General features: G+C 41.0%; 1 protein-coding gene across 8 annotated transcripts in view; it reads right to left on the bottom strand.

Annotated features, from left to right (window-relative positions):
- The window catches only part of TMEM164 (transmembrane protein 164), a 244,608-nt gene that overhangs the window by 170,750 nt on the left and 46,493 nt on the right, over window positions 1–27,365 (bottom strand). For 7 of the 8 annotated variants that reach the window (XM_088834242.1, XM_055393873.2, XM_088834241.1 and 4 more), the window contains one exon: window positions 4,578–4,627. The exons of the other annotated variant lie outside the window; for it this stretch is intronic. Coding sequence is in view for 5 of the 7 variants with exons in the window: in XM_055393873.2 (XP_055249848.1) it covers window positions 4,578–4,627 (50 nt within the window). In the remaining 2 variants the exon portion in view is untranslated. The remainder of the gene's footprint in view (window positions 1–4,577; window positions 4,628–27,365) is intronic. 8 annotated transcript variants of the gene reach the window in all.

The following is a 27,365-nucleotide window of genomic DNA, read 5'->3' as shown; positions in this document are numbered from 1 at the left end:
AGCCACCAAAAATAGATAAAAGTGCTTACTAAACTGACTAATATATAAAATATGAGACAGAACACAGACAAGACTAAGCCCAAGAAAGAAAAATACGACTACAGTGAGGAGAAAGGCTTCTTTAATTATAAAACTATATGCTCAACTAAATTCATGGCAATATTTTTGAAAACTCAGAATAGATAACTCCTAGAAAAATACAAATGATCAAAATTTACCCCAAATGATTTGAATATATGATTTACCATATAAAACACTGGAAAGGTGATTAAGGGTCTACCAACTGAAAAAGGCACTGAGACTTCATATTTAGGCTTTGCAGTTGAGTTTTATCTGATCTCAAAAAACAAACAGACACATAATTTCTAAGGGTAGTTAAGATATTCCAGGCCAGAGAAAAGAAGGAAAATTCTTCAGTTTATTTTATGTAACCTACATAATTTTAATCCTTAAACCTGAAGAAAAGAATCCAATAAAAAAATGACTCCAATCTCACTTATAAATACTGAGGCCAGGCTCTAAATAAAAGATTGACAAATAGAATCCAGCAATGTATCAAAATAGTAATATATTATTACATTATTTCAGTAATGTAAGAGTTTTATTTCAGTAATGTAAAGAGTTTTTCAAAACCAGATATCTAATGACATAATTCACTGTATCAAAAACTTAGAAAAAAAAGATCAGAAATCACTGAAAAAGCATTTGATAAAATACAAAAACATTCTCTTTTAAAATATTGCAAAGTAAACATGGAAACTATTTAAAAATACCAACAGCAAATATGGAAAAACACAGAAAACATTTCTATTTAAAATTGGTTATAGACAAAGTGGCCCACCAGCATCATTTTTATTGGTGCTGTCTTTGAGTTTCTAGCGAAAAATAGAAGAAAATTAAATAATCAGAATAACCACTGGAAAGAAAATATAAACTACCCATTCCAGTATTCTTGCCTGTAAAATTCTATGGACAGAGGAGCCTGGTGGGCTACAGTCCATGGAGTCACAGAGTCAGACATGACTGAGCACAAACAAACATACAAGGGCCCACCCTAAATCCAGGATGATCACATCTCAAAATTCGCAATTACATGTGCAAAGATAGTTCTTCCAAATAAGGTCACCTTTGCAGGTTCTGGGGTTACAACTTGGGCATACCTTTGGGGGCCACTATTAAACCTGCTGCAATCTGGCAAGAAGAAAAAAGATTAAAATAAAAGTTACTGGAGCTAACAAGACAATTTGGTAAAATAGCTAGATGTGAAAAGTATGTTTAAAATTAATAAACTTTTTCTATTCTAGCAAGAGGCATTTAGGAATGGAAAGGAGGACAATATTGCACTCCTAATGAACAAAAAAGCTCTTAATTCTTTAGAATAAATGTATCTAGAAAGGGATAAAATAAGATCTGAACAGGAGGAAAGAAATAACCATTTCTTGATGGTAACGTGGACATGAGGTTGAGTGAACTCCGGGAGTTGGTGATGGACAGGGAGGCCTGGCGTGCTGCATGGGGTCGCGGAGAGTCGGACACGACTGAGCGACTGAACTGAACTGAACTGAACTGATGGTAACGATAACCCTGTATGTGAGACAGCAAAAGAGACACAGATGTATAGAACAGTCTTTTGGACTCTGTGGGAGAGAGGTGCGATGGTTTTGGAAAATGGCATTGAAACATGTATATTATCATATGTGAAATGAATCGCCAGTCCAGGTTCGATGCATGATACAGGATGCTCGGGGCTGGTGCACTGGGATGACCAAGAGGGATGGGATGGGGAGGGGGGTGGGAGGGGGGTTCAGGATGGGGAACACGTGTATACCCGTGGCAGATTCATGTCGATGTATGCAAAACCAATATAATATTGTAAAGTAATTAGCCTCCAATTAAAATAAATACATTTATATATATAAAAAAGAAATAACCATTTCTTAAAAAGAGCTATGTATTTAAAAAATGATTCTTACAAAATTTAAATATAAATTTAATGCAGTTCTATTAGAATTGCAATAGTATGGGGTTGGGGGACTGATTAAATGATATTAAAATGTGTATAAAGAAGAAATGCCAATGAATAGCCAAGATAAATATTTTTAAGCTGATTTAATCTAATCAACATGACTAAGGTAAATAAGACACACAAAGAAAACAAGAGAATTCATAAATGGATCCTTGTATATAAAAAGTTTAACAACAAAGATAGTAGTTCAATTTACAAGGGAAAGTAGGAATTACTTAACATATTATGCTACTACCACTGGTTATCCATCTTTGAGAAAACAGTCTCAACAAAGACTGGGAACCCAGAATCGATAAAAAAAAATTATCATATTTGGATATGAAAAAAAGTATGTAGAAACAATTATGTGGCAAAATATACCATCAGTAAAATCAACATATACAGATTTGGGAAATATATCTATAATAAAGATGGTAGCCTGAGGACCAATATTCAAAATACACAAAGAGGCCTTACAAGTTAAAAAAAATATATAAACAACCCCTAGGAAATAATATGAGCAGACAATTCAAAGAGCAAATACAACTGGACAAAAAATGAGAGAATACTGAAATGCATTATTAGCCAAGGAAATACCTCCATTAAGTTGTCAAAATTATAGAAGAATCATAAAACCTTATGCTGATAGGGATGTGAAAAAAGAATAATCTCATATATTACATACAAAGAGAAAAAGTGAATTATAACAGCCTGTTTTTATAAATTGATATGGTAACAAATATTTATTGACAAATAAACATTTGTGCATGTGTGTGTACATGTGTATAAATTGAAAGCACTAGTATACAAGGGCATAAGCACAATGATGCTTAAATTCAGCATGAACTGTAATGGCCCAAATCTGGAATGTATATGTATATGTACATATATGTAAACGTATATGTTCATTAATAGGGAAATGGCTAAATAAATTGTGCATCCACAAAATATTTTCTAGCCTTTTAAAAGACAAAGAGCTATACCAAGAGGCTTTGACAGATTTTCATGGGATATTGTTGAGTGAAAATAAGTAGGATGTATATATAGGATTCTATTTTTGCAAAACAATGAACAAAAATAACAAAACATTCCAAAACCCATTTGTGTATGTGTGTGTGTGTGTACCTACAAGCATGAAGAAAAATATAGAAGGATACATACTGGTTTGGTAATATACAGGGACAATGTGGAAAGATAGGGCAAAGGCCAAACCAAACAAGGAAAATGAGGGGCAGGGGAGGACTACCAAAAAAAAAATAAATCCAGCAATCATTTATGCATTTTATATGTACAAACACATAGAAATTGAATTAACTTTAGAAAAGATACAGTAAAAAACAAAACAAAAAACAAAATATGGTCTCTACTTGTTTAAAAAAAAAAAAAGGAGGGCAGTAACCAAAATAATTTCTTGGTAGGATTAGTGATGGTGTTTATTTTCTTTTCGTGTGTGTTTTTGCATTTTCTATAATGAGAATTACAACTCCCATAATAATGAAATAAAAACCAATAAATGTTACTTTTAAAATATTGCACTGAAAGACTGAGCCCATTTTGGGAAATCAAGGGAGGGAAACAGGGTTAAATACCCCTTCTCCTTAGGAGCTGTCCAAGTAAGAGACTTATGAAATCAGAACCCATTACCCCTCATCCAGCAGAAAGTTATTCACCTAAGGCAAGACACTAAGCGGCTATTCCAAGGAGCTATCTGAAGCAACAAATGGGGTATATTTTCCCCTACCTCACACTTTAATGACTTAGTAAATCAGAAAGTCATTTATGCCACTGTCAATTATCCAAGGATCTGCTGGGCTCTCTACTTTTTGCCCCCTCCCTCTGGTTTGGGGCCACTTCCCTGCTCAGAAAAAGCTCCAAAATGGGGGCTGGGGAAGGGGGAAAGAGATGAAATTAACTGGGTCGATTTAGCTTCTCATTAGCAACTCTAATAAAAGGTTTGATAAGTGAAATGGTCACAACTCCTGGTTCACATGAGGCTTCCGGGACTCTTGAGAATTTCATTTAAGTAAACTTGCCTTCAGACAAACACAATTTGCCTGCAATACACTTTAATAGATTTGGATGCTTGCTATTTTAAAGAAAGTCAGGACTTGTAATAAGGTGATAGTTTTCTCTCCTCACTTTAATTTGCACTTTAACAACAACAAGAGCAACAAAAGATAAAAACACAAGAACACAGGCCTTCAAAGTATCCTCAGTGGAACAAGAGAACCACAGTACAAAGATCTGTGAGTAGAGGGGGGCTGTCTGGCCCCCAGCAGGCTCTCAAGAGAAACTTTAGGAGGCTGGCAACCTTCCAAAGGAGCATGTCTTGGCCATAATCTACCATCACATGGAATCACTAAAAGGGATCTGCCAGAGCTTACCAAAAGCACAAAGGCCAAATCTCCACATATAACATCTGTTTCATCGGACCCTTGAAGACATTTATCTCTTGGGAAGCCCAGACACACAGCATCGCAGGTTCAATGTGCTCACAATGTGTTCACCATCCTTTTTTACCAAACAGACAAGGCAGTTCAGCAACAGCAACAGAAAAACAATTTGCCCTTACTTGAAGATGACGATGGCTCCCGGACATGGAGGGCAGGCCAGGAGAAAGATCTGCAATGGAAAAATAAATTAAGTATGGTTATCACGAGAAATGCTGGACACAGTGAGACAGTGTTACTTTAATAGTACTAATTCTAATCCTACTAATAATAAAATAACCAAACTCTTACACAGAAAAAAAATATATATTATAAAAAACTTTAAAAGACAAGAAAGTGGTTTTCTAAACATGTTTGTGTTTGTACATGCATCTACGTGTGCCTGTCCTGGCTGTGCATGTGATGGGGAAGGTGGGGGGAAGGGGAAAGGGATGGATGGAGAGTGGAAGAAGTAACTGGAGGGTAGGAGATGGGGAGAGCTTTTCCTTAAGCCATTTCAGCCTCACTTCCTTTTAAGCTCTAGAACACTCAATTTTGCAATACTTCAACTTCAGTATGATACAAGTAGCCAGGATAAGAAGTTTTTAACCCAGGACAAGTAAAAATGGATTCTGAGCATAGGATAAGCACACAAATACCCTCTGATTTGCCTCCCATGGGGGAAGGTGGGTTAATTAAGAACTAACTTTGCCAGATTTAGTAAACAAAAACATAGGATGCCAAGTTAAATTTGAATTTCAGATAAACAATGAACAATGTTTTAGTATCAGTATATCCTGGATAGTCCATGGAACATACATGTGCTAAAACGTTATCCATTATCAAAATTCAAGGTTAACTGGACAGCTTGCATTTTTAATCTGGCAATCCGATTGATTTTGCCACCCCCAGGCTCTTAATTTCCCTTTGATTTTGAAGGGGAGCCGAATTTGCTACCCCAAACTTTGTTTGGCACAAGGATTATTTTAGGCTGACTGTTTTTAAGAAACAACAGACATAGGAAAAGCTCTGAAAACTGTGTAGAAGTCACCTTTCTGTACAATATATTTACATTTATATGGAAAAATCTCCATTTGTTCAGGTGTCTCCCTCTAGGAAAAGAATAACTCTAAATCTTTATACTCTCTTAATAAGGGGGAAGGCAAGGACCTAAATCTGTGTAACAACCTTACCCTTGTTTACTGCACTCTTCCTGAACTCCTCCAGGAACTGGCCTTCTCCTCCACCCCTACCCCTCAACCAACACCCAACACGTTTATCTTTAGCTGGAGATGGTATTTAAGGTGGTAGCTTGGGCCATTTCAGGGAGTTCGTTTTCCTGGGTCTCCCCCATGTATACAGAAGGGATACATATTATTAAACTTCTGTTGTTTTTCTCCTGTTAATCTTTTATTGTGGAGGAAGAAGTGTATCTCAGCCAGGAATCTAGAAGAGTAGAGGGAAAATAATTTTTCCTCCCCCACATTTGATTGGTTTGTTTCAAAGCCTGACTGGGTGGTTCCTCTTCTATTCTCCCTGCTCAAACCAAACAAAAAGAACCTGATCCTTCTAAGAGACCATCAGTTCCATGCTCCTTGGTTTGAACTAGGCTTGGGTTATTACAGCCTTCAGAAACCCATAGCAGTGGCAGTTTGACTGCACCAAAGTCAAACCTAGTTTGACTTTGCTCAAGGGGGACAAATAAAGTCCTGCAGAGCAGTTGTACAGTGTGCAAATTCCTGGGCTCCCCCCATGAGGAATGCTGATTCCATCAGTCAGAGGTTCCAGGAATCTGTGCATTTTAACAAAAGCCCTAATCAGCCAGGTATACTCAAGGTTTGATCAAAGACATTCAGCAGGACAAAAGACTGACCAAAGAATGAAACTCATGTATATGGAGTTACTTCACCTACGGTGACTTAATCGTGCAGATTTACAAAATCACTGCTCTGTGTTCCTCTCTTGTGGTGAGCATTTATGAATAGATATTATCAGCATTATGGGCTGCTTTGGCTTTGTCCCGGGTATCTTCTTTATATTCTGTTCTTCAGTTCTCTCAGAATCTACATTTAAAAGGAAAGGGTACTCTAAGGAAAATAACTCTAAGTAGAGATACCTGAATCCCTGCAGCGACTAAGAGAAAGAATAGGGAAGAAAGGGTCCTGAAAGGAACACAGCCAGGAGTCCATCACTCACACAATACCTCATCAGAGAACCCACCAAGAAAAAATCCATTGAGAATGTTACTTTCCCCTGTGGATCAATTTGATTAAAAGTGCAAAGCCAATAACAATTACAGGTCCACAATCCTTTATCCGCAATCACCAAATCCAAAAAGGTCTAAGAAACAGAACGTGGGGTTTGGTTTTAAAAAAAAATAAAACTAATTTGGTAGCAGACATGACTTGAACTGAGCTAAGGCTCTTTATAGACTGTCTTTATTCCATTTATGGTGAGTATCCATACGTTTTCCACAAGAAGAATGTACTTTGATTACGGGGTGCTGTCCAAGATCCCACTGGCAGTGTCTGTAAAACACTTCACACTCTCAGTATTGCCTTTCTAAAATCCAAAAAACTCAAGACTTCTGAAATACATCTGACCTTCATGGTTTGGGATAAGGACCGTCAACTTGGAATTTCAATCACCCAAACATGAACTTAACCCCACTTCCCCACCCTACCCATCATAACAGTACAAGAGAGAAAGAAACCAAGCTGGTATTCTTTACCACTGACCCGGAAGCAAAGTTACTCACCTTAGGCAAGAGACCAAATTGGAGGCTGTACATAGTTACCCAGCATCAGGCCATCAAAGGCTACACTCAGAAGCTACAGTATAGTGAAAGCAGACGGGGGCCCCCAAGCACCTTGGAAAGAATACTTCTAGAGTCACCTAAGAGTCATGCGAGCAATCTTCCTGAGCTTCTGGAATACCCTAGATACTTCCAACACACTAAAACAGAGAAGCAAAAGTGCAACACGCCCCCCCCCCCCCAACCGCCGACTTTTCTATACACACAGCCAAGAGGAGAAAAGGAGATTCTTGGGGGAGCGGCAATTTCCCTGTAACTTCCCCATTTGGCTGGTTCTGATCCCCGATGTCCCCATGCGGGGAAGCCCAGAAACCTCCTGAAGAAAGCAAGCCTCCAGTCCCAACTTAATCATGGATCTGATTTCTTTCGAGGCAGCCCATCTCGTCTTGACTCTTAAGTGAGTTTTCCAATACTTACTTAGCTTTGGTCATGTTATTTCCAACCAACACATTGGCTTTCCTCATCTTGCCCATCTATCCCCAACACCAGGATAGAGGGTATCTTTTCCAAGCAACTTTTAAAATCAGATACATGGAGAACATCAAAAATGCAGGTTTGAAAAAGGACCCTGACCCCATCCTATTTCTTTTCCGGTAAACTCACGGTCTCCTCTGGCAACTTCCTAGATTTATAACACCAAACCTCTCTGTTTTGTCATGATGGAGCCACATCCATAATCACCATCAACCAAAGGATCAGAGTGAAGATAAGGTGTGTTAATTCAGTGGCCCAAAGGCCCCCAGCCTTGGCCCAAATATCCCTGCTCTCTTCTTTGGTTGGCTGCCAATGGCCTCCAAATTTTGTTGGCATATGTTTTAGCCTAGCAGACGGAAAGCTAAACTATCCCTTCAGCTGCAAATAGAGTGAGTGGGAAGAGAGGACACTTGCAAGTGCAAACAAGGAGGGCAGGAAGATGAGAAGGCATCTGAGTACATCCCAGCACCGACGTGGCACTTTGTTTTCTTGCTGCCATCTGCCCGGATAGGCATCTGAAGAAAAGAGCAGGGAGCATAACAGAGAAATGCTACTATGCCCTTCCATTGATCCACTGTCTGGGAGGCAAGCAGGGCTTTGTTATGAAATCCCATTTTACAGATGGAGAAACCCAGGGGGAAGGTTCTGATGAGGTTTCTGGCAAGAACACAGGTCCCGTAATAAACTCTCAACACTTTTCACCTCACACCTGACATGGTCCTAGCCTCATGGAGGCTTCTCTTCTTTAGACTCTCGCCCTGTCCCTAAACTTCGGACCCCAGGGTCCTCACATCTGTACCACAACACAGCTCCTCCAATCTCCTCCTCACAGGCTGAGACATCTCAAAACACAGACCTGCCTGGGCAGCAAATTATATTTACACAGATGGGTTTCAGGGTTTTAAGAGTCCAGCATTCCCTAAAGACATGCTCACGTTACATCCAACCAACTTCATTCTCCAATCTACTGGGTAGTGGCGATTCTCGAATCCTTACAGAACTTAAGTCTTTTAGGGCTGGTTTTTCCTGGAAAAACCTGCAGGTTTCATTCAAAAACCACACTCTCTCAGCTTCTTCAGGAGAGAGTGATTCTCTGTTATCTTGCCCCGAAACTTGAAAATTCCGTTTTTTCCTAAGCACATAATCGAGGTACCAGCAGCTGCACCAGTTGATCCTTTACCTCTGAGACACTCTGGTTCCAGGTTCCCACCTTCTCCATCCGAGCTCTCAGCATCATTTGTCCCACTTCCTGTTCGTGTTTCTGTTCCACGGTCATATTAGCCCCAAGCTCACTGGCATCAATACCCTGTTCCCTGTCAAATTCTGCTCAACCCCAACATCAGATTCATTAACCCCTCATGGTCATAACACTGAAAGAAGATAACTTTTGTTCATAGGAAGAAGTGTTAGTACTATGAGAAATGTAGGTGGGAAGGATGGCCAGTCACCAAGACCATCCTAACTGAGGGGCTAGCCAGGTTAAGCAGTGAGAGGATGAGAAAACTAAATCAAAGGGAAAGAGAGTGAGCGAGGGACAGGAGAGTGGCATTTGGCTTGCAACACAATCTTCCGAGGCCCAGCTCCAGTTCTCTTGGCTCCACCGCCTAGGAGGGCACCCGTCTATTTGGGGGTTCTTAAATGCCTATAAGGGGCCACACTATGGCTCAGAGGTTAAAGCATCTGCCTCCAATGCGGGAGACCCAGGTTCGATCCCTGGGTCGGGAAGATCCCCTGGAGAAGGAAACGGCAACCCACTCCAGTATTCTTGCCTGGAGAATCCCATGGACGGAGAAGCCTGGTAGGCTACAGTCCATGGGGTCGCAAAGAGTCGGACACGACTGAGCGACTGAACAGACGGACGGACGGAAATGCCTATAAACATAACCCACCATAGCAAAGATCCATTCCCTGGGCTACCCAAAGTCTGTCTTGGGTTTTATTCACTAATGTTAATACTCTTGAGGCCTCATCTTCTCTCTCCTTGGACTGATGAAATGATTTTCACTGGTTTCTTGTCTCCAGACACACTGCTGGTAAGGGGGATTGCTCTAAAATGCATCTCTGATCTTTCCTTTAGAATCCTTTAATGGCTGGCCAGTAACTACAGGAAAAGCTCAAGCTCCTTAGCAAGGCAGCAAGGCTTTCTCTACTCACCCTGCTGATATCTTTGGCCTGCTGGCTTCGGGCACTGTCCCAAACTGTATCTTGAGCATATTCCATGTCATAAACAGGCTTCTATAATCTCATTTTCTAATAGCTTCATTTTATTCAACTATACGGATATGCAACAATTTACTCAATCCGTCTCTTCCTGTCACACATGTAAGTTACATCTAAATTTTCAGGTCCTTCACTATTTAGTCTACATTTTGTAGCAGTAGTCTACATTTAGTTGGCAACCCACTCCAGTATTCTTGCCTGGAAAATCCCATGGACAGAGGAGCCTGGCGGGCTACAGCCCATGGGGTCACAAGAGTCACACATGACTTAGTGACTGAACAACATTTAGTAGTAGTCTACATTTAGTATTTGGTCTCTCATTAGAATGAGAATTTCTAGGTCTTCAAAGGGAATATGGATTTTAAGGCTTTTTAACCTATAATTCTAAACTGCCTTCCAGAAAATGTCTTTGGATTTGTACTCCTGCCAGCAACATATGAGAAATGTGTTTCTGCTACAGCCCAGCCAAGAGGTCATTATCAGTTTTAAAAGGCAAAACACTAAAAGGGAACAGAATTTGCCACCATCAAATGTGTCTCTTTGTCATAAAGACTATTTTGAGCTTGTTAAAAAAAAAAAAAAGCAGCAGATACAGGAGAAGCCCTGAAAATCAAGTAGAAGAGATTCTTTTCGTAAGAGATATTTATATTTATAAAGAAAATCTCCATTTGTAAGGGTGTCTCCTCTCTGTACAAGGAAGAGAAGAATGACTGAATTTCTAGAAACTCTTGACTAGAAAAGGCAGCAACTTAAATCTGCATACAATCTTACCCTTGTTTACTGTGCCTCTCCTGGTCACCTCCAGGAACTGGCTCCCTCCACCCTTTTGTCTTTAGCTGGAGATGGTCTTTAAGGTGGTGGTTTGGGCCCTTTTCAGGGAGTTACGACTCAGTTTTCCTGGCTCTCTCCCATACACACAGGAGGTACACAAGTTATTAAAAGTCCGTTTGTTTTCCTCTTGTTATCCTGTCTTTTATTACAAGGGGATCTCAAGCCACGAATTTAGAAGGGTAGAGTGAAAATTAACTTTACTCTCCTACAACACACACATACACACACAGACACACACTTCACTACTTTAATGTGCATGCCTCAGATTACCAGAAATATTAAACTATTTTTTAACATGATTTTGGCCAGCCGTATTTCTTCTTTTGTGGCCTTGCCTATTTTTCAACTGGTATGTTCTTTTTCTTATTGGGTTATAAGAAGCTATTTATGTTTTAATGCCATTTAATACAGACTACTTCTACTTGACATTTATTGCAAATATTTTTCCCATGTTGCCATTGTTGTAGCTCTGGTTATGGCAGTTTTGTGTGCAAGTTTTTGTATCTTTATGTAATTAGATATACTTTTTTATTTCCTTCATGGTTTCTGTCTCTTATGTCATACTCTGAAAGTTATTTACAATCCTGGGATTAAAAAAAGAGTCACCAATTGTTTTCATAATATTTTAAAATTTTAAATCTCTAAATCAAAAATTGAATTATTGTTAATCCTACTCACTCTTCCAGAATGCCCTTCTCATCTTTCCTCTTTTGGCTACCTCTTACTTACCCTTCAAATAACAAAAGAAAGCATCATTTCCCCTGTGTGCATGCTTAGTCGCTCAGTCAGGTCCAACTCTTTGTGACCTCATGAACAAGGCTGCCAGGCTCCTCTATCCATGGACTTTTCCAGGCAAGAATACTGGAATGGGTAGCCATTTCTTCCTCCAGGGGATCTTCTTGACCCATGGATCAAACCCATGTCTCCTACGTCTCCTGCATTGGCAGGCGGATTCTTTACCACAGAGCCACATGGGAAGCCCATGATTCCTTCTATCCTCCCATTAATGCTTTCTGCTTATTTCTTTCTGAGAAATTATCTTTTTTGTCAGTATTAGGAACTGACAAAGAGCCTTCTTTCAAGAATTTAGACAAAAAGGAAATTAGAGCACCTACTGACAAACTCTTGGGTTCCAAAATCAACATATAATGGATTTAAAACATAACAAATGCATTTTAAAGCTAGAATGTTCTTAGACTTGAAAGACCAGATTGCAACCTGTTTGAATTATCCCCAAAGAAAGAACGGGATTGACCAAACACTGAGGTACAGAATAAAAAAAGTCACAAAGGCATATATATTTGGCAGTTTTCACGTCCAAGTACTAGCCAGGGACCAGGGAATCTTAGCTTGTAAATCTCAAGTTTTCTGGTCCCAGTGCCAAATTCACCCCTATTAAATGAATAGAAGTGGGCTAGGGAGCATGGCTAGTGGTCAGTATATGCGCTTTAGAGTTGAGATAGATTTCAGCCACCCACCAGCACTGTAACCTTGGATGAGAGACTGGAGGAATTTTTATCTCTAAAATAGGGATAAAAATAGCATCTATGTCTCATAAGGTTTTGGAGAGGATCAAATGAGATAAAGCAAGCAAAACACTTGGCACAATGTCTAGCACATAGCTAGCACTCAATACATAGTAGCTATAATTATTCTGATCGCAAAAGAAAGTCCATCCCTACTGTGAGCTACATTAGCAAGAGCTTCTATTAAACTTCCAATTCATCTAACTTCACTTGTTCTATTTACTTGTTCTTCACTTGTTTTATTCACTAGTTCTTCACTTGCTTGTAGTATAATATGCTAATATGTTATTTGGCTTCCTTGTCCAGCTGCCTACAAGGAGAGAATACTGAAACACTCAAGCTGCAGTTTCCTCATCTGTCTTATAGGGATTACATCAGTACTATCTCATAAGATGGATATGGGAATTAAATGTTTGAAGCACTTAGTTCAGTGCCTGGCACATTGTAAGCAATAAAATAAATATGAGCTACAGATAGCATCATCTTTGGTTGCCCTTTCTGTTGTCCACTCACTACAAATTCCATCCAGGCCCACAGCAAGTTCTAGTTACCACACGAAGCCTTCTCCAATAACTCCAGATAACACCTCTTTTTTGTCCAATGGCCTCTACAACTCATTAGGTACTTAGATTTTATTTAATTTGGGCTATTAAATGATTTCCCTATGGTTGCACAAAATGCTATAACAGACTGAGAGCTAGGATTGGATTATCAATTGTTCCCTCCTGACAAATTTTAAATTGGCATAGGTGAGTCACTGAACAAAGCCCAAAGTTGTTTGTTGGGTAATCAGGGCTCTCAACAATTCGGCCCTCAGCTGACTTGCCAGTTTTATTTCCCACTATGACTCAGGTTTTCACCCTGAACCTCAGTTTCTACATTCTAAAATACAAAAGAATAACAGTGCTTGCCTCCAACATCTTAAACTCAACTATTATTTGATGCAGATAATAAATGCTTTCTAGATATTTCCATCTAGATGTCACACAGGTATCTCATGCTTAAATCTGAACTTGCCATCTTCTTTTCCTAACCTCTCCCCTTGCTAACTGCTCCCTCAAAAAGTTGAAGAACAAGGACAGCTGTTCCAATAGTAGAATTCCAACTGATCTGATAAAGGCAGAAGGCATGAGGGAAACAAAATTAACATCAGGTAAACAGTACAGCAATAAGTGTAGGCAAGAACCATTGGTAGATGCTGACGAGTAATGCAAGATTATCATTTCTGCATGGAAAGTACTTGCTAATTACAAAGGGAAAATAGTAACTTTTTGGTGGAAAAATATGACAAGAGATCAAAGTTAATTAACATCACCAATAATAACACATATCATCATGTCCCCCGGATATGATGTACCAAAAAGGGGATGACATCATTTCTGTGGTATTTCTGCCCAATGACTTAAATCTAATCAACAACAACAAAATCAGGTAAGTCCAAATAAAGAACACTTTACAAAGTAACTGACCAGTAATCTTCAATATTGACAAGGTAATAAAAGATGGAGACTGAGGAATTGCCATAGATGGAGGAGATTAAGACGACCTAACAACCAAATGCAATGTGGGATCCTGGATTCCATCCTAGAACAGACAAAAGATGTTTGTGGGAAAAACTGGTGAAACAGGAATAAAGTCTATAGCTTAGTTCAAGTAGCAATGCTAATTTCTCAGTTTTAAAGATTTTACCATGGTTATACAAGATATTAACATTAAGGGAAGCTAACGGAAGGGGATATAGAAATTCTCTGCGGTGTCTTTACAACCCTTTTGTAAACTGAAAATAATTTTAAAATATAAAGTTTTTACACACTACTACCTATAAAATAAACAAGGTTCTAGTGTATGACACAGGGAACTATATTCAATATCTTGGAATAACCTATAAGGGCTTCTCTGGTGGCTCAGTAGTAAAGAATCTGCCTTCCAAGCAGGAGATGAAGGTTCGATCCCTGAATAGGGACGATACTCTGGAAAAGGAAATGGCAACCCTCTCCAGTGTTCTTGCCTGGAGAATCCCATGGACAGAGGAGCCTGGCAGGCTAAAGTACATGGGGTTCCAAAGAATTGGACATAATTTAACAACTAAACAACAAAAATAACCTATAATGGAAAAGAACCTAACTATACACACACACACACACTTAACATAACTGAATCACTGTGCTGTATAGCAGAAACTAACACAACACTGTAAATCAACTACACTTCAAAAAAAATGTTAATAAAAATAAAACACAAAGTTTTTTTTTAAAGTACTATTATCCAATCAGCCTGTCTTCAAACCTAGAGCTATCTTTGATGCTGCCCCTCTTTCTCAGGCCCCATATGTAGTCACTCCCCAAGTCCTGTCACCTTGACACTTTAACCTTTTCAATATATCTCAAATCCATCCTTGTTATCATTTCCTAATTCAGTCGCTATTCATTTTCTTCAACTACTGCAACAGTTTTCCTATCTAATCTCGAGGCCTCCAGTGTCTCCTTCTTCACTCCAGTTCATACAGTATTGCCAGGTTTCTCTTCTTAAACACAACCCTGGGACTTGCCTGGTGATCTAGTGCTTAAGAATCCACCTGCTAGGGACACAGGTTTGATCCCTGGTCCAGGAATTAAGATCCTACTTGCCATGGGGCAACCAAGCCCATGTGCCACCTAAGCCCACGTGACACAACTACTGAGCCTGAGCACCCTAGAGCCTGTGTTCCACAACAAGAGAACCTTCTACAACAAGAGAAGCCACTTCAGTGAGAAGCCTGTGCACCACGACCAGTATTAGCCCCTTTTTGCCGCAGCTAGAAAAAAGCCCATGCACAGCAAGGAAGAGCCTGTGTGATGCAGTAAACACTTAGTGCAGCCAAAAATAAACTAAAAAGAAAAAAAAAAAACAGAGCACTGATCACATTATACACCTCACAAATTTCAGATGATACAATCAACACAATCTCTAGCAAAATCTCAACTGACATCCTTATAGAATCTGAGAAGCTAACACTAAAGTTCACAGGGAATTAATTGCAAGGTATCCCAAATAGCTAGAGCAATCTTGAAAATAAGAATAAATAGGAAGACCCACACTACCTGATTCAAAACTTACTACAAAGCAACACTAATAAAGGCACAGTGGTGCTGGCATAAGGATAGATGTATAGGCTAATGGAAAGAATTCAAACAGATCCCAAAATAAACCCTTCCAACTGATTTTCAACAAGGGGACCAAAACTATTCAATGAGAAAAGTCTTCAACAAATGGTCCTGGGACAACTGGATTTCCACATGTATAAGAATGACCTTTGGACCCCTACCTCACAATTGTCTACAGAATCAACACAAAATCAATCAAAAACCTAAATAAAAAAGCAAAAACTACAGAACTCTTAAAATTAAACATAATGGTAAACCTTCATGATCCCAGCCTGGCAATGGATTCTTAGATGTGACACCAAAAGCAAAAGCCACAAAATATAGGTAAACTGGACTTAATGAAAATTAAAATATTTTGTGCTTCAAAGCATACGATCAAGAAAGAAAGCAAAAAGACAACTCAAAGAATGGGAGAAAATTTTTGCAAATCTCGTCTCTCACAAGGTTCTATTATGCAGAATACATAAGTAGCTCTCAAAACTCAAATAATAAAAAGACAAACTATCAAGTTCAAAAGTGGGCTAAGGATTTGAATAGGCATTTCTTCTAAAGAAGACACATGAATGGCCAATATGCACATGAAAAGGTACTCGGTATCATTAGTCATTAGGGAAATGGAAATCAAATCTACAGTGAGAGAGCACTTCACACACATGAGAAGGGCTAAATTAAAAAGAAAATCACCAAGTATTCATGATGATGCAGAGTAATTGGGAACCTCATACACTGCAAGTTAGGACAGAACATGGTGCCCCAATATGGGAAAACAGTTTGGCAGTTCCTCAAAAAGTTAAACTCAGAGTTACCACAGGACCTAGTAACTCTACTCTATATACATACCCAAGAGAAATATTCACAGAGAAACGTATACATGGGGACTTCCCTGGTGGTCCAGTGGCTAAGACTCTGCACACTCCCAATGCAGGGGGCCTGGGTTTAATTCCTGGTCAGAGAACTAAGATCCTACATCCCGCAACAAAGACCTGGTGTAGCCAAATAAATTGGGGGAAAAAAATTTATACATAGATACATGGATGTTCATAGCAGCATTACTCATAACAGCCAGAAGGTGGAAACCACCCAAACACTCATCAATGGATGAATGAACAGATAAACAAAATGCAGTATACCTATACAATGGAATATTGTTTGGCTATAGAAAGGAATGAAGTTCTTACACATGCTATGACATGGATGAACCTTAAAAACATTATACTAAGAAAAGGAAGCCAGTCAAAGTAGACTATATATTATATGACTCCATCTCTGAAATGTCCAGAATAGGCAAGTATATAGAAGCAGAAAGCAGAGTAGTCATTGCTTAGGCATGGGGGCATGGGGGAAGAACAGGTAGGACAGTGATGGCTAAATGGTATGGAGCTTCTTTTGGAGTTGATGAAAATGTTCTAAATTAACTGTGGAAATGGCTACACATACCTGTGAATATACTAAATATCACTGATTGAACACGTTATGTGGATGAACTATATGGTAATGAACTATATCTCAATAAACTATTAAAAAAACAAACCTCAGATGCCTCCTTATTCCTTGTTGAATAAAGTCCAAACTCCTTAATTAGGCATTCCAGTCCCTCCCCTTCCCCATCCTCATTTGACTTCCCCCACCCACCAACCAGCTTTATTGTTCACTATCCTTTTTCACAAGCCTTTCTAAAAAAACAAAATGGATTATTTACCACTATCCATATACCCCATGCAGTTTGTCTTTCCCCCTGCTGGTCCTTTTCCCTGGAACTCCCTCCTCACAATTCATATTTATTAATACATATTTATATTCTGTTTTACACAAGACCCTGTTCAAATGCTCCATCCTAAGGAAATCTTTCCCCATCCTTCGACCCACATATAGTAGGCCTTCAAAACTTTATTTACCGTAAGAATGAAGGTAAGTAGTCCTTCAACATGATGGTTCCCGCTGCCAGATGATAATCCTCTCGAAGCCACAACTGCACTTCTCTCTTCCTTTCCTAAAGCAGCAGTTCATGGCTTCAAGATCCCTTTACTAAGTTCCTGAGAATGGTTCCAAACTGCTAGTCTCTACTTCTCCCAAAAGCCTTCTGCAGATGAAGAAAGTTGACGTTACATTATGCCAGGGCCACCGAGTATAGCTGTGTAGGTTGTGCACTGCACAACCCTAGTGGCGCCATTCAATTATAGTCTATGTGAATGGCACCCTCTCCTAGGGTTGTGCAGTGCATAGCCATTCGTGGTGGCCCTGCTTGGAAACATCCAGAATTTGGAAGCAAAGCCAAAAAGAGCACTCAATGAGAAGAAATCACTCTAACTATATTGCTGGTGAGAAGTGGGTATTTTCCAAACCTTATGAAGATGAAAAAGGAACTCATGAGAATAACATAGTCTCAGCACACACAGTGTTTGTATGGAATTACAAAACAGAAACATCCAAGAGAAAAAACATCATTGATGTTTTTTCCAGCAGTGGAAAGAGAAAAGGACCCATGTTCTTGTCAATACAAAGGTGTGATGTACCTACATGGTCTCTCTCATAAGACCCTTCAGTTCTGTTAGGTTCTGATTTTAGGTTATCAAATAAGCCCCTGTTTAATTTGGCTTCAGGAACCTTGCTCTCAGGAAAGGTATGACCAGGCTGATAGACACAAGTCTTATGTGTCTATACAGATCTCTCTCCCATCATCAATCCATTCATCTGCCTTGTGGTTAATCAAGCAGTCTTTTGTAAAGTTGGGGAGTGTGAAACCAACATGCCTAGACAAGCTGATAAAAATTAGGCTTTAAACCTACCAATCATGTTGCAGACTTAGGACCCAGGTCAACTGTGCCACAATGGCACAGACACCTTCTAAATCCCAGCCAGAGAAGCCGGCAACAAGTCCCCCCTCTGACTACCACATCTCAACAGCAAGCAGTAATAAAGCATGCCTACAGGGAGGCAAAAATGGCTGGAAAGATGGACTGTGAACACAAGTGAGCTAGTAGCAGAGTCCAAGTATGCCAGACGTTGGGTTTGCTCCTTCTTTTTGCCCCCACTCCAGTGTAGTTCAGCTTCCTACTTTCGTATTTGCTCTTTCTGGCATATTTCGTTCCACTTCTTCTATTTCCTCCAGAGAGTTCCTGAACAACATCCACCCCAACTGATCATTCCTTTTCTGAAAGCCATTTGCACATATTGGTACCATACACCTACCACTCCTTTCTGTTGCAATTAGTAATAGTAGTAGTAGTGATGATGATGACAATGACAATGATATTAATAATAATAATGGCAGCAGCTATTCTTTACTGAGTGCTTCACTAGATGACTAACACTATATTCGTGTGTATGTGTGAGCACGCCCATGCTCGTTCGTCAAAGTCTTGCAACCCCATGGACTGCAGCCCGCCAGGCTCCTCAGTCCATGGGATTTTTCAGGCAAGAATACTGGAGTGGGTTACCATTTCCTCCTCCAGGGGATCCTCCAAACCCAGGGATTGAACACACATCTCCTGCATTGACAGGAGGATTCTTTAGCACTAATACACCTGGGAAGCCCCATATTTATGTATCCCTCATAGCAATCCTGTGAGGTAAGTGCAGTCCCCCACCCCACCTCTGTTTAAACATGAGGAAACTGAGCTAAGGAAAGGTTAAGCACTTGCCTAAGGTCACACAACTAAATAAGAAAAAGAGTCAGGCCTTGAATCAGAACTGTCTGGTTCCAAAGATTTTGTTTGTAGCCAATCTTACCTTTTGTCTCCCGCCTTGTCTTTTGAGGATCTTCATCTGCCACCACACCCCCATAGTGCCTAACATCACGTCAGACACAGAAATGCTCCCCCAGGATACGTATGCAAGGGTGACTCTGTTCCCTTGCCAGAGCCCAGCCCAAGACACAAGCTGGAAGAGCAAGGAAGAAGGGCAGTGAGTACAGAGAGACATGACCCATTGGGGGAGCCACGGGAGTCCTCTTCCTCTGACTCATTTGGGGCAGGATAATGCTGCTACCTTGACCTCAATCCCAGAAACATTTAGAATAGGAAGGATAACCTGGTTGTCTTAAAACTCATCCAGACAACTGGGAAGGAACAGAGCCTAGGCCAGTCTGTGAAAGGGCTGGGTGGTATCCAGTTCCCTGAAGGAAGGGAACCAACTGTATCAGGGTCACAGCCACTGAGCAGCTATGTGACTATGGTCATGGATTTTGGCAGCAGAGGTTGGGGGGAAGGCGGACAGTGTATTTTTAAAGAAGAGAGCTTACACTAACTCTCTCTCTCTCACACACACACCCCTCATTAAACCTGTTTTCTCATCTTTAAAAATGGAAATGAGAATACATACCACTTGAAGCACTGCTAAGGTACAAAATGAGACTGTAATAAAAGGATCTACCACCTAAAGTCTGCATCAGTTTGTCCATGCTGGGGTTCGGAGCACACACAGAGATACAAGGCATAGTTCCTGTCTGCAAGCAGTTCAGAATGTCTGACAAAGAGTCTGATCTAGCATACTGCCATCACTCTGTCAAACAAGTATAAATATAAAGCTGGCTGGTGGATTACCCCAACTCTCAGCAGGACATTTTGTCAGATGAAAATTTTGGCAGGAAAGAAGAAAACTGCTGGCTAGAATAGAGGTTGCAGTTTACGTCTTTGCCTCCAATCTATCATCCACACCTTCATATTAGAAAACTGGGGAAGGGGACTCTATCAACCACTGTTTTGGAAATGACACATGTAAAATGTTCTTTTCCTTCACGTTTGTCAGCATTTCTCATTTGATAGTGCATGTGTGCATGCTAAGTCACCTCAGTCATGTCCTACTCTTTGCAACCCCATGGGTAGCCTGCCAGGCTCCTCTGTCCATGGAATTCTCCAAGCAAGAATACTGCAGTGGGTTGCCATCCTGTGTTAAATGCCAATCTTCCCTGCTAGACTGTAAGGTCCTGGAGGGCAGTGGCTATGTGCCGGTCCTTGTTATAGATCCAGAAACTGATATAACACCTGGAACATTCAAGATGCTCATCAGATACTTGTTGAATGAATAAATGAAACAAACAGATGTCTCTGGTAGGTGGATAGACCTGATTACCTAATCAAAAAAATCACTTTAAAATATTCAAGCCTTGTTTATGCATAAATGCCACTCAAGATTTCCAAGAAACTGGTAATGTTGGTTTGTTTCTGGGAAGAAAAAGTAACAGATTAGGGGTCAGGGGTTGGAGGAAATTATACATGCACTTCTATTCCTTTCAAATTATTTAAGTTTTTCAATAACAACCAATCAAACATAAAATCTGAAGGAAACATACGCTGATGATGAGAGAGACAACTAGGGGACTTTTATTTGCTACGTGTCATATTCTTGCAATGTTTCAGGTCTGGATCATAGGCGTGGCATTGCCTTTATGTTGTTGCTGTTGTTTACTTAAGTCATGTCTGAGTCTTTGCAACCCCATGCACTGTGGCCTGTCAGGCTCCGCTGTCCATGGGATTCTCCAGGGAAAAACACTGGAGTGAGGAAAGTGAAATTGCTGTGCCTCCCCATAGGTAAGCTCCTTCTTCAAGCAACTGGAAAGATTTATTTTAATCCTCGAAACTGCCTCAAGCCATTGTTATGGGCCAGACATGAAGCCAGCTGGATAATTGGATATTTTTTTTGAAGCAAAGGTGCCACTCTTTTGTATGTCACAGTAATGACATGGCAGTTAGTTAAGTTCTTTAGCTCCTCAACTTTATGGGTCGCTCTCCTAAGCAGAAAAAACTAAGGTACAGAAAAATTGATCATATTCTCCTCACCTGTCTAACACAGCCCAAAACCCAACTGTTTGGCTTTGCTGTTAAAACTCAATGGTTCTAATGATACAAACGAACTTATTTATAAAATATAAACAGATACACAGAAAACAAATTTATGGATACCAACGGGGAATGCAGAGACATTACTTTGCCAACAAAGGTCCATCTAGTCAAAGCTATGGTTTTTCCAAGAGTCATATATGGATGTGGAGTTGGACTATAAAGAAAGCTGAGCACCAAAGAATTGATGCTTTTGAACTGTGGTGTTGGAGAAGACTCTTGAGAGTCCCTTGGACTGCAAGGAGATCCAATCAGTCCATCCTAAAGGAAATCAGTTCTGAATATTCATTGGCAGGACTGATGCTGAAGCTGAAACTCCAATACTTTGGCCACCTGATGCAAAGACTGACTGATTTGAAAGGACCCTGATGCTGGGAAAGATTGAAGACGGGAGGAGAAGGGGACAACAGAGGATGAGATGGTTGGATGGCATCACCGACTCAATGGACATGAATTTGAGTAAACTCTGGGAGTTGATGATGGACAGGGAGCCTTGGTGTGCTGCAGTCCATGGGGTCACAAAGAGTCGGATGTTACGAGCGACTGAACTGAACTAAATTGAGGGGGGAATGGGTGATGGAGGAATAAATTAGGAATTTGGGATTAAAATACACACGCTACTATATACAAAATAGATAACTGACAAGGATTTACTGTATAGTACAAGGAACTAAATTCAATATCTTATAATAACCTATAACGAAGAGTGAAGTCAGAGTCACTCAGTTGTGTCCAACTCTTTGCAACCTCATGGATTGTAGCTTGCCAGGCTCCTCTGTTCATGGAATTCTCCAGGCAAGAATACTGTAGTGAATTGCCATCCCTTCTCCAGGGGATCTTCCCAACCCAGAGATCGGGCCCAGGTCTCCTGCGTTACAGGAGGATTCTTTACCATCTGAGCCACCAGGGAAGCCCAAGAATACTGGAGTGGGTAGCCTATCCCTTCTCCAGGGGATCTTCCCAACCCAGGAATCAAACCAGGGTCTCCTGCATTGCAGGCGGATTCTTTACCAGCTGAGCCACCACAAGGATCTAAAGAACACATACATCTGCATAACTGAGTCACTTTACTGCACACCTGAAATGCTGGAAATCAACAACACTTCAATTAAAAAAAGAAACCCTCAATAGTTCTAAATGCTGAATGCACATTATCTCCTAGCCAGTTAACTGAAAATAAAATCCCAATTCCTGAGGCCCAGTCCCCTAAATCTTGACTCAACTGGTTGAGCCTGGGGCCTAAGCAGCATTTCAAAGCACTCCAGGTGATTTCAAAGTACAACCAGGTTCGCAAATCCCAGTTCTACCTGCTGCTGAATACCTTAGTATCTTTCAAGAGCCCTCAGTCGCTATTTTTAAAGTCTTCTTTAAGCAGTATATCCCCCTCAAAAAAAAAAAAAGGCAGGCCAAAGAAGTCTGTAACCAAGACAACAAGCTGGGAGCACAAAGAGATAGGTCTTCTGTGATTTGCAACCAAAGGAAGCAGAAGAGGAAAAGTAGACACTGAAGAATTGACAGGAAACTAGAGAACAAAAGGCATGGTGTCTGAGCTGGTGCCCAACCAGGCAGCACAGCAAACTCCTGCTGCATCTTCCGGGCTGGGTACCTTGACACACAAGCTCTCAAGATGGAAAGCAGCCCTGGGTTAGCAAATGAAACCCTTAAGAACACGCTTTCTTCTTAATTGAACTTCTGACCCCCAAATGGGAATTTCTGCTTTGGCGAAGGTTGCAAACCAATTTTTTCCCTCCAGGTCCCCTCTTGCTTCCCTAGCTGCACCTGACCCTGTATTGCCAATCAGTGTGGCAATGAAAGACAAAATCCGCGTGGGCTTAGAGTTTGTAAAAAATGTTCTTCCTCTGCATGTGCTCTGACCGTGGAGCTCAGGTTTTGTTCCCAACTAGGGGAGCACTGAGATGGATGAAACAGCTGGGGATGCTGCAAATTGAAAGCCAAGGAGTTGGCCTTTTGTTCCCTTTTTGCAGTCAGGGGCTATTCTGGAAAGCAGAAATCAAAAAGAAAATACAGCCTGCGATGAGCTGAAATTGGACAAAATGTGATGAGGCATAAATGGAAAAAAAAGGGGGAAGAAAGAAAAGGAAAAAAAAAAAAAAGAAAAGGGAGTGTTTCTTTACCAGAAGAGGTTCTTTTCTGAAAACTACGTCAAATTACAACACTTTCCACCTTTGGTTCACTCCAGGAAGCTTTGCATTGTTACCTAAAACTAAAACGCTTTTTATGTTACAAGGAGAAACTGAGGCAGATGCAAACAGCCCAGAATTTGGTGATGCATGGCTTCAAGAATGGCCCTTCTAGGCTCATTCTATTTCCCTCAGTCCAGACAGACAGACAGATGAGAGTTTATTCAGCGACATTAAAGAAGAGGTGTGGAAACAAAACTATGATGGAGAAAAATACTGGCGATTTGAAGGACTACAAAACTATATGCTACCTTTTCTTAAAGTGGTGTAGGGAATGATATTTATTATGCTATTGGCCTGCCAGTCTCCAAGGACTTTGCGTGGCCTGGTGGAAGAAGGCTTAACCTCTTACAAGTCTCTAAGGTTGGCTTTAGGGCTTACGATATTTTTAATTAGCCACCTGTTAGCGGTCTTCTTCACTCAGCTTGATGGGCGACTCCTGGAGTGTGTCCTATAGGAAGGTAGGTGGGAAATGAGCTATGCTGCCTTCTCCAACCAGCCACATACCTTCCACAAGAATCCAACCTGGATCACAGGCTTACACGTGGAAAAGCCCTGCTTTCCCTTCCTCTCCAGGGACCAGCAGATGGGAAAACTAAATTCCTTTGAGCTTTACTTACATGAAGTTTACTTAGTGTGACCCATTAGGCTGTTTCCTTTCATTCAGTCCTATGGCAAATTCTATTCCGAGCAGAAGAAACACACAAGAATCATAACCAGAAGTACAAATAGCATTAAGGTCCCTATGCAATTCTTAACAGATGACAAAGGGCCCCAAACCAAATGGCCGAAAGGCTCCTTCTAGCTCTATCAGTTCAGTTCAGTCGCTCAGTCGTGTCCGACTCTCCGCGACCCCATGAATCACAGCACGCCAGGCCTCCCTGTCCATCACCAACTCCCGGAGTTCACTCAAACTCATGTCCACAGAGTCGGTGATGCCATCCAGCCATCTCATTCTCCGTCGTCCCCTTCTCCTCCCGCCCCCAACCTTTCCCAGCATCAGAGTCTTTTCCAGTGAGTCAACTCGTCACATGAGGTGGCCAAAGTATTGGAGTTTCAGCTTTAGCATCAGTCCTTCCAATGAACACCCAGGATCGATCTCCTTTAGAATGGACTGGTTGGATCTCCTTGCAGTCCAAGGGACTCTCAAGAGTCTTCTCCAACACCACAGTTCAAAAGCATCAGTGCTCCTTAAAAGTAATAGTAATAACAGCAACAACCACCACCTCATTTATCAAACCACGTGCTTACCAATTAAATGCTCAATGGTATAAAGAATCCTAAATGGTATTATCATCCCACCAGCAGAGTGATTTCAGCAAATCGCATCATCAAGAAATACCCACTGAGCATTCAGTCACGTTCTACACTCTGTGCAGATATGCAATCCTAGCATAATAAAGAGCCATCTATTAAGTCTCAATTGCATAACCAGTGCCTTGGGTAAGATGGACTCCCTGCCCTCTCCCCAGGCCTCACATTAATGAACCAAACTGAAATTAGAGAATGTACTTTTTGCATTCCTTCACCCTTCTGCTTCCCTCAGTCTATCACCAGTAGTGATCCTGGTCAAGTGATTCAAGACTGCCTGGAATATCCACAGAAGGGGAAGTTGTTTCAATGTATGCAGACTCTATTTATAGAACGGATACCTCTGCAAGAAGATATAACGGCCTGGGAGTTAAAGGCCTTAGATTCTATTCCCAGAACAGCTGCTAACTAAAGGACGGACTCAGCCAAAAGACTGGCCCTTTCTCAGTCTCAAAGCCCACATCGGCACTGGACCAGAGCTGTGCTTCTCAGAACCACGTAGCTGCCCATGGGTATGTCTCAGCAGGCAAAGAGAGGTGAGGCAAGTGATTTATGATGTATAATAGAGTACTGAAGTTGGCAAATTATTTACACATCTACTTTGTATCTTATCCCTCCTCTAGCTCACTTGCAAAACGTTTTTTGCCATGTTAAAAGGAGGAATTGAAGCTGATGTAGACGCTTTCATATGTTTTCTTGGGTTGGAAGGCAGAGATGAGCTACGGATACAGCAGTTGCGAATTCTACACAACCCAAATATTATCTTCTTATTTGCGCAGCCCTCAGCTTAGTCTGTTGAGCACACGAAGATCCAACATGGGTACAGCAGCTACAAAAAGGTTGAGAACACCTGGGCTAAATCATTCATTCAACCTGCTGTATTCTGAGGAAACCACCTCCTGCCAGACCCCAATCTAAGTGCTGGGGAAACAACAGCGAGTTAACCAAGACATGGTCTTGACTTCTGTGGAGCATATTGTCTGGCAAGAGGGAAAAGAAGTGACATAAAGCACACGAATTAAAACCTATGATCAGAATTCTGAGAGCCTGTAACAGAGCCACCACTGGGCAGCAGGTGAGTGAAGGAGGTCGCAGAGGGAAGAGTATGGGTAAAGGTTCAGTGGCCCAGAGGTTACAAAAACACGTTCAGTGAACCCAAAGCAGCTCCTTTTGCCTGGATAATAGAGTGCGAGGGGAAACCCATAAAAAACAATGCTGAAGGGGTGAGCAAAAGTTAGATCACACAAGGTCTGGGAAGCCATGTGAACGACTTTGAATTTTTCCCTCCCACAAGTCCCTATGATTCTGCTCAGAGAGTGAAACTCGGATGTGTGAATATATGCCAAGGATCACAGGTCTGAAACTCTGGTGCTTTTTTCCCATAAAAACACTGTTAGGGAGACTTCCCTGGTAATCCAGTAGATAAGAGTCCACCTGCCAATGCGGTGGACATAGGTTCAATCCCTGGTGTGGGACGATTTCACATACCATGGAGCAACTAAGCTCGTGTGCCACAGCTACTGAACCTGCACGTTGCAACTACTGAAGACCACGCACCTAGAACCCATGCTCCACAACAAGAGAAGCCACTGCAATGGGAAGCCCATGCATCACAACAAAGAGTGGCCCCACTGCAACTAGAGAAAGCCCACACACAGAGGCGAAGACCCAGCCCAAGCAAAACTAAATAATAAAAAACACTGTTTGGAATCCTGCTGAGGGGCTGAGGGACTCTACTTCCATTCCATTCCAGATTAAACAGGCTTTTGCCAGCTGGTCTGGGAACCAGAACCCCAAGAATATTGCTTCCATGGGAAAATGCAATCTGAATTCTAAACAGATTTCCAAAGAAACCTTTGGAACAAAACTCATTCAACAGTTGTTGGGAATGCTTGGAAAGCAATGAAACACAGGACCTTGCTTTCCTCCATGGAGACAGTGTTTGAAAAAAAGGACTGAACACTACAACCACTGTCTTAAAATAAACACAATATCCTCACTTTGATAAGTAGGGTTATACTTAGGTACAACCATTGAGTGGCACCATGTAGTATCTATTCATATACTTAAATTACCACAAAACCCCAAATATGTGGCAGATGACTGGCTACTTCCACTCTAAATAAAGACAAGGCAGAAATGGAGAAAAGGGTGGTCTGGTTAAAAAGAAACATGGATGTAAACAAAGTCAGTACTTCTACACAACATTCCTGTGTCCCTGCCCAATCACCTCTCAACTATTCAGGCAGGAATTCAACAAATATTGAGATGCTAAGTGCCATCTAATTCTGTTTAGTCAGTGTCTCCACTTTTCTTCAATTTCCTTTCAGTAGAGAATCTTGACCTATTAGCACTCAGAAAAAACACTTCCTCTTCCCACTACCACATGGAAGAATGCCCCACTTCCCCCACCCACTCATTCGGTCTACTACAGTAAGGGAAACGGAAGTGGTGGTAGTTTCCCAGAATCACCCTCCAAACCCCCTCAGGTCGTTTCAGGAAGCAGTCGTTCTCAAAGTTCAGGGTGCATAAATATTACCTGGAGAGAGGTGAGTCATATCCCCAGGTCAACT

Source organism: Moschus berezovskii, chromosome X (assembly GCF_049115385.1).
Source record: "Moschus berezovskii isolate FMDL1 chromosome X, NW_MosBer_1.0, whole genome shotgun sequence".
Taxonomy (NCBI): Eukaryota; Metazoa; Chordata; class Mammalia; order Artiodactyla; family Moschidae; genus Moschus; species Moschus berezovskii.
Note: the sequence above shows the minus strand (reverse complement) of the source record. Positions and strands in the feature narration are given on the sequence as shown.